General features: G+C 35.1%; 1 protein-coding gene across 1 annotated transcript in view; it reads left to right on the top strand.

Annotated features, from left to right (window-relative positions):
- LOC107702391 (glycine receptor subunit beta-like) overlaps positions 1-9,042 on the top strand; it is a 20,350-nt gene that overhangs the window by 9,449 nt on the left and 1,859 nt on the right. Inside the window, exons 7-10 of the mRNA XM_016504701.1 lie at positions 56-196; positions 3,380-3,532; positions 5,368-5,516; positions 7,750-7,899. Of these exons, the coding sequence (XP_016360187.1) occupies positions 56-196; positions 3,380-3,532; positions 5,368-5,516; positions 7,750-7,899 (593 nt within the window). The remainder of the gene's footprint in view (positions 1-55; positions 197-3,379; positions 3,533-5,367; positions 5,517-7,749; positions 7,900-9,042) is intronic.

The raw sequence follows: 9,042 nt of genomic DNA, 5'->3' as shown, positions 1-9,042 counted from the left end.
TCATGTCTATGTTGTGTGTGTGTGTGTGTGTGTGTGTGTGTGTGTGTGTGTGTAGTTGGCTATACCACAAAGGACCTGGTGTTTATGTGGCAGTCTGGAGACCCTGTTCAGATGGATGAGATTGCTTTGCCACAGTTTGATGTAAAGCAAGAGGATATCGAGTATGGAAATTGCACAAAGTTCTACCCGGGAACAGGTATGGATTGACATATAAATACACACTCATATTTGCATACATATTAAAAGAGGGCGACACAGAAAGAGGACATAGTGTTCGGGAAGGCAACAGCTCAAGAATAGCTCACACACACACATGCAAGTGAGAAAACACTGACCTCATACCTCTTTTTCACTCCTAATTCAGACTCAAATGAATCAATACCTCTGAGATGGGTAGCTTGGCAGAACGATCTCAGCATCAGAGCAAGAGTCTTACTGTAGCATTAAACTCTTGGAATGATCATGCATCTTTTTTTAATGAATGCTGCGGTTATGAAGTGCCATGTCTGAGCACCTTCTGTTCTCTCATCAAGCTCTGAACATCTGATCCATTTCTTTGTACTGTATGTGGGAACTGTATATTCCCTTGCACTTCCCTTCTTGTTCTCACAACCTGGCTATGATTGGAATAGCATACTACCATACCACCCATACTATTTCTGCTATATGTGAATGCATTTGATATTCAGAATTTCACATCAAATATTTAACATTTGTAACATTACAATAAGGTTTCATTAGTTGACATTAATTACATTACTTAACATGAATTAGCAATTAAAAACTGCTTCTAAAGCATTTTTTAGACAAGTCTAAAAAGTAATCCACACCACTCCAGTCCATCAATTAACATCTTGAGAAGTGAAAAGCTGCGTGTTCGTAAAAAACAAACCATTTTATCTTCAAACCATTGCTTCCTTTATCCATAATTTTGTTTTTCGAGTGAAAAAAAATCACATTAATCAGGAGAGAAATATGTGCAGATCAAGCACATTTAACAAGTTGAAACAGTCCAAAACAATTCTAAACAAATATGTTGGTGGATTTTGATTTGAGAGGACAGCAGGGGATGGACTTTTTCACTGGAGGAAGCGTTATTATGGATTATTGACTCATATTTTGGCCAGAAACTGAAAAAGTTAAAACCCTAATTATGGATTTATTTCTTACAAATACACATCTTTCCTTTTCATGTTATTTGATGGACTGGAGTGGTGTGGATTACTTGTGGATTATTGTGATGTTTTTATCAGCTGTTTGGACTCTCATTCTGACGGCACCCATTGGCATCTCTTTGTTCTCACATGATAATTTCAAATCAAAATTTCATTTACATTTAATTATTTATTTAAGTAGCCATGTAAAAAGAGTGATAGTGCATAGTCAGTGGGTCATTATTGCAAAATAAGTCCCTTCAGGGTATTAAAAAAATATTGTTTTGGAATAATAACCTGCTGACTGTGCATTATCCATTACTTACTTTGCCCCTTCATTAACACACATACTCATATTTGAACCTTTAACATAAAGTATAGTTTTAGAAGTATTGGAGTGTCTTTCTCCTGTGGGAATCTATTACATAATACAGTATTCACTTCTTATGTAAGAGAACTGAACAGCATGAGCGTAACTTGCTAAGATTACACACACACACACACACACACACACACGCAGACAGTCTTCACATAAATGATCAAAGACAGTCACACCATAAACAAGAAAATAAAAAGAACATCTACAGCCTGCTCTTAATGATCTATTTTACGGTAAAACGGTCACACAGAGCTCAAAGCATGGTGTGTTTCTTGAGAAAAATCAAAGGTTTATTTTGTATGCTGATGATGGTATCCACACATGATGTGTTTCTAAATGCACTGTTCTGTTCTTCATTTCTGTGAGTGATGATACTGCTTTAAGATGAACACTCTAGAGATGTTTGCTGGTGTGCGTCGGTGTTATCTATTACATATAGGTAATAAATGTTTTTAGTAATGCTAATAAATCAGCTTGAACAGTCATAAATTATCCCACAACTTTGTTTATCTGCATCCTGGCCCTGTTGTAAGCATAATCCATTTAAAGAAATAGTTCACGCAAAAATTTAAATTTGCTAAAAATGTGCTCACTCTCAGGCTATCCATGATGTAGATGAGTTTGTTTCTTCATCAGATTTGGAGAAATGTAGCATTCCATCACTTGCTCACCAATGGATCCTCTGCAGTGAATGGGTGCCGTCAGAATGAGAGTCCAAACAGCTGATAAAAACATCTCAATAATCCACAAGTAATCCACAGCACTCCAGTCCATTAGTTAACATCTTGTGAAGACAAAAGCTGCGTGTTATGTATGGCTATATGCATTATGTGTAAGACATCTAAATATAGACATTAATGGATTAATTTCTGCTCCACTTAATTTGGCAAAATAGAGCTTGTGCTCCTCTGATTAATTGTGTGTGATATTTTTTCACTGTTTTGTTTTGTTGTAGTTCATTTAAGGTTTTTTTGACAGATGTTCAGCGTTCAACAGGGATTTCACAATGACTCCAGGAGACAGATGAACTCTAAGGGAATCTGCAAATGCACACACACACACACACACATACAGACACACTGAACTGCTTCTTTAACTTTAACGTTTGGCCCTGTGGACTTGTGGAAAATCATTTTTCAAACTCACTGTTTTATTTTTGTCATTTTGTCTAAGCTAACAAACGTTATTTTCACCACACTCACACAAAATTATGCATTTTGCTCGATAACGTTCTGTGGTGAAAATGACAGTGATGGAAACATTTTTGGAATAATATGGCAGACTACTTTGTCTTACTAAGGCTAATTTCATAGCCAGCATTTTATGTATCCCGAAGACACAGAACTGAACTTTTGGAATGTTTTGACAAAATGACATTTTAATTGGAAATGACGTGCAATAATAATATTCTGACGTTTACAGTATCTTGAATTTTCTTCACACATCACTATCATCTCATATTTCATCTCATGCTCCCCATTGACACTTCTGTCTCCTTGGTAACCAAGTACAGTTATTATAAAAAAAAATTATAAATTGTTGTGGAAATGATACTGTGCTCTATTGATTTAATTTGTGTAAAATTATGAAATACTTTACTCAATAAATGTTTGAATGGTTTGTTTATTTCACTCTTTGTTTAGATTATTCATGGCGTAACATTTTTTATGAGAATTCATTAAGATTTAAAGTCTGGATCTGGGACAAGGGTAAAACAATAAAATCTATATGGTACATAAAAGGCATTTTGTAGAAACGTAAATGATGGAGATATGGTACAACACTTTCAAGACTCTCATTTCATTTTTAATGCATCCTCTCTTGTTTTCCCTCTTAAAATCTATAGGTTATTATACATGTGTAGAAGTCATCTTCACTCTCAGGAGGCAGGTGGGCTTTTATATGATGGGTGTTTATGCTCCCACCCTGCTCATTGTCGTCCTATCATGGCTGTCCTTCTGGATCAACCCAGACGCCAGTGCAGCTCGAGTCCCCTTAGGTGAGTCAGCCTTCAAATGAACACCACATACATTAGCTGTTATTGGAATTGCAGTGTTGTGTTTGATGACCCTTGTCAGAGCTGCGACAGCTCAGTCTTTCTTATATTGCATTTAATGATTAATAAGCCATGGGATTTTATGTGACCAGGGTGATCAACTCTGCAGGCTTTGGTAATACAAATTTCTAATTATTAACAAATAATATTTCTAATACTCTACTGTTTAAAGCGCCCCTATTATGCCATTCTTAAGGTTCTTAATATTGTTTTGGGAGTCTCCTACAAAAGGTTTCATGCATGCAAGCTCAAAAAACTTTCGTTTTCTCAAAATATGCATACAGTGTTTTGGGCGGGTCAAGTTGTTCACGGCCAGCCATAGGCGGGCATTAGGCTGTTCAGAGTCGATTCTTTCTTTTGGGAGACAATAACTTTATTTATCGTGCACTTTCGGCTTTACAACTTTGCAGATCGTTTACATTCACATACAGCTACACTGCATCAGAGGCAATATTGGAAATGGCATAATAGGGGCACTTTCAATCTTTGGGGTTTGTATGTTTTTTTTAATATTTTTGAAAAAAAAAAGTTTCTTGTGATCACCAAAGCTGCATTTATTTGATCAAAAATACAGCAAAACTGTAATATTGTGAAATCATATTACAATTTAAAATATCTGTTTTCTATGTGAATATATGTTAAACTGTAATTTATTCCTGTGATCAAAGCTGAATTTTCAGCATCATTACTCCAGTCTTCAGTGTCACATGATTCTTCAGAAATCATTCAGAATTTTAATATGACAATGTGCTGCTCAAGAAACATTTCTGATTATTATCAATAGTTGTTGAAAATAGTTGTGCTGCTTTATATTTTTGTGGAAACCATGATGCATGTTTTTTAAGGATTCTTTGATTAATAAAAAGTTCGAAAGAACATTTATTTGAAACAGATTTTTTTTGTAACGATTTATACTTTACTGTTACTTTTTATTAATTTAACATCCTTGCAGAATATATTTATTATTATTATTTTTTTTTTTTATAAATAACTGATAATTTATAATTGCCAAAATAATAAAATATTTTTTCAGAATAAAATAACATTTAAAAAATACACATTAAATAATATTAATTAAAACATTTTTTTTAATAAAATTTCAATCCTTTAGCCACCTCTGGTTTACAGAATCAACTAACTCTAATGGGGCAACATAAAAATAAAAAGTTCACCCAGTCCTGAACTCCTCTCTTCTCATCTCTCTAATTTATCCATAATCCTCCCCAAAAGAAGAAACACCTTTATAAAATATATATTATGATATATAATTTTAAATAAAAATGACTCGGATATAATGTACTGAAATGAAAATCTGTCCTGGTTTTGCTAAAACTTTCAATCATCTAAGTATTTAAAATTAAATTTATTTCTAAACATTTATATCTGAAATTTATATGAAACTTTTGGACACACAAAGGGGTAAAAATGTTAAAGAATCTTTCCACTTACACTGAGAACTTCATCCGTCAGTCATTCTCATGATTACCTGTAATCCGACCCGTTTTTCCTCTCTCATCTCTCCATATTCCTCCTTTCATAGGCTCCACCTCTCCTTCATTCCTTTCTCTCATTTGTCCATCTGTCCATTTCAGGGATGGCTGTCGCTCCCAGGTCAGTTTGAACATTAAAGCATCATAATTAATTTCATAACTTGTGGTAAGGTGAGAAGAAACTCAAGGTATCTGCTCAAGAGCGGGGCACAATAGTGATTTATGTAGTTACAGTATGGAACATGAGGAATTTTCCCTTCTTTCTCTCCTGTCTGTCTCTCTCTTTAGGAATTCTGTCTGTCCTGTCGCTGTCGTCTGAGTGTATGTCTCTAGCGTCTGAGCTTCCTAAGGTCTCCTATGTGAAAGCCATTGATATCTGGATGATTGCCTGTTTGCTGTTTGGTTTTGCCTCTCTTGTGGAGTACGCTGTGGTTCAGGTGTGTATGCACACGTCTGCTGTTGTCTTATATTGAAACATTTCCTTGACTCGGGACGTTGCAGAACTACAGATTTAGCCGCTTCAGGACACTGTGTGGGTGTTTCACACTTTGAGCCCTGTGAACTTTTAGAAAATAAATTTGCTTAAAATACACATTTCACACTCTTTTCCACAGTGAAAAGTTGATTTACATTTACAATTCTGTTTTTTAAATAACATTCGGTAGTGAAATGACACAGAATTTTGGAGTAAAATGGGTTTCCTTTGCCTTGCTAATGTATAATTCAGAGGTTGCATTATATAAAAAAAAACCCGCATATAATTAAATGCTGTTTTAATACTTTTTGCATCATTTTACAAACTTAATTTACTTGCTAATGTATAATTCAGAGGTTGCATTATATAAAAAAAACCCCGCATATAATTAAATGCTGTTTTAATACTTTTTGCATCATTTTACAAACTTAATTTAAAAAAAAATCTTATGTACAATATAACAACAAAGTGATATTTACAGTTTTCTAAATGTGTCAACTTCGTATAACAAAATTAATAAATAAATAAATAAATAAAAAGACATGTTGGATTTATTAAAAATTGCACATTGGGGACATTTCCAGTCTATCTATTGCTGCTAATGCAAAATTATTTTGCTAAAACCAGTAAACCACTAGAGGTCATACATTACAGTATAGTACAGTACATTACAGTACATTTTACCACAGGTAAAGTCAAAATTAATGCAAGGAACAACCTCTTGTGGCTTTTTGTTTTTATAAAACAAGCAGTAATAATGATAAAGGCTGCCAATGTTTAATGTTTAATAAATATATTTCATTTATAATGGTAACATTTTACAATAAGGTTCCATTTGTTCATATTAGTTAACTGCATTAGTTAACATGAACTAACAATGAAAAATACTTCTAAAGCATTTATTAATCTTAGTTAATGTTGAATCCAATACAATACATTAATTAAATCAAAAGTTATATCTATTAATGTTATTGGACTAACAATGAATAGTTGTATTTTTATTAGCTAATGTTAATAAAGACTAATAAATGCTGTAACAAATGTATTGCTCGTTGTTAGTTAATGTTAGTTAACACATTAAATATAGTTAACACATGAAACCTTATTGTCAAGTATTGCCTCTATAATAATAATAATCTGAATAAAAAGATCTTAATATAGTTCTTGAAATTGTAGGCTTTTAATGATTATCAAACTATTTGCAACTGCTATGTAGCAGTATACTGATGTGTTCTCACTCCAGTCTTATATCCATATGTTTTGGGCCATATTAGCAGGATTTCTAACCCGGTGTGTTTGGCTTTGACTTTCTCCAGTACCCAACTTTTCTTATATAGCTGTTCCTTAAATAGGAAGTGAAAAAGGCTGACACGGAAATGCACTCTTTCCGAGAGGAGAAAATAAATCTGTAATCAAAGCCTGAAAACTGAAAACAGGACAGCAACCGCAAGAAAAATGCATTAGTAAGGAACAATGAACTCCTCCTGAACTATGAAACAGATATACAGGTCCTGTGGTTACACTGTCAATTTTTCCTGGAAAACTGGGGTAACAGCTCCGGGAGCACAGAGCTGAATAATAATAAAAATTCTTAATTTTGTGCGGAAAATGCAGAAATATCAAAAATGACCTGAACTGATTTTGACACTGATTTTGTGTGTGCATCAATATTTATTTTTTTTATATTTGAATTCTCTCAGGGAAAAATCAACAAAGCAGTAATATTTCTTTTTAAATATGGCCAATTTATTTCTATTTGTGTGCAATATGACTTGTGCCGGTAGAGAGATGTTTGATTCTACATGAGCAATCAATATAATGGAAAGAAAAGGCTAGAAGATTGCTACTGTATATACAATGGGCCTAAAATTATATTAAATTAGACATTTTATTTGGATGTACAGTATTTGTTAATTGGACACTTAAGCTAAACTTGGATTAAGTGTATGAATTTCATTGCTTTTGATAACAAAATGTCAAACCAAGTGGTGATCCTTATTTAGTTTGAAACATTAAGCCTGCATAATGGGCCTTGCTTCAAAGTATGGCATAATTTCAGTAGATTCATGAAATCATGTAACATTTTACTCTTCACATTGTTGTTCAGTATTTTCTCATGATGTTCGTTGCTTTTGGAGGTCATTAGGGAGCGTTTGCATTGCATGAATTTGCTCTGTCTGTATGCTGTGTCCCAGGTGATGCTGAACAGTCCCAAGCGCATTGAGGAAGAGAAAACAAAGATGACTCAGAAAGATAAAGCAAGAGAAAAAGAGAACAAGACACCAGCTAAAACTAACAGTGCCAATGGGACTGGTGGGACACCCATACATGTCAGCACACTACAGGTCAGTGTGTGTATGCATGTTAATTCCTTTAAGTAAGACGAATGTGTGCATTCATATGTTTGTGCTCTCTTTAGTAAGCAGAAAATGTGTGTGTTCACATGTATGTGTGCGACTGTGTTCTCTCTGTGTAGAATGTGTGCGTATGTCTTCTCTTTATCGAAGATGAATGTGTGTGTGTGTGTGTGTGTGTGTGTGTTAATGGGTACATGGGGAGATGAGATGGCTGTAATTGAGTCTCCTGCTCTGAGTGTGCGCTCAGTGGGACATGGGTTCAGAGAAGAGCAGAGGATTCTGGGGGACTGAGAGTAATGTGACCCGACAGTAATGAGGCCTGAAGCTATGATAGAGCAGCACAGGGGTTCACAAGCGTGTGTGCATGTGTGTATGTGTGAGGGGGAGAGGTCATATTACAAACAATATTTAAGAGAAATGTCTTGTGAGGATGACCGAAATGGCTTCTCTGATGGCTGTAATTGAGTCTCCTGGTCTGAGTGTGCGCTCAGTGGGACATGGGTTCAGAGAAGAGCAGAGGATTCTGGGGGACTGAGAGTAATGTGACCCGACAGTAATGAGGCCTGAAGCTATGATAGAGCAGCACAGGGGTTCACAAGCGTGTGTGCATGTGTGTATGTGTGAGGGGGAGAGGTCATATTACAAACAATATTTAAGAGAAATGTCTTGTGAGGATGACCGAAATGGCTTCTCTGAAGATTGAAGTTGAGAAACTGGTCTTCTTAAGAATAAAATATTGGGCTCCAATCACACGTTTATCATTTAGCACCTAATGGACAGTTCTTGTCACCGTTTTGACTTATTCTGTACTTTGTTAAATTAATAATAGATAGATAGATAGACGGACGGACGGACGGAAGCAAGGAGATGGATGGATTCATAGACAGACAGATGGATGGGTGGATGGTGAGATGTAGGATGGATCGATGGACGGACGGATGGAAGCAAGGAGATGGATGGATTCATAGATGGACAGATGGATGGATGGATGGATGGTGAGATATGTAGGATGGATGGATAGACGGATGACAGATAGATGGATGGATGGATGGAGAGAGATACAGTGGGTACGGAAAGTATTCAGACCCCCTTCAATTTTTCACTCTTTGTTATATTGCAGCCATTTGCTAA

Source organism: Sinocyclocheilus anshuiensis, unplaced genomic scaffold (assembly GCF_001515605.1).
Source record: "Sinocyclocheilus anshuiensis isolate Anshui unplaced genomic scaffold, SAMN03320099.WGS_v1.1 scaffold86, whole genome shotgun sequence".
Classification (NCBI taxonomy): Eukaryota; Metazoa; Chordata; class Actinopteri; order Cypriniformes; family Cyprinidae; genus Sinocyclocheilus; species Sinocyclocheilus anshuiensis.
The sequence above is the reverse complement of the archived record's forward strand: the minus strand, read 5'-3'. Positions and strand labels throughout refer to the sequence as shown.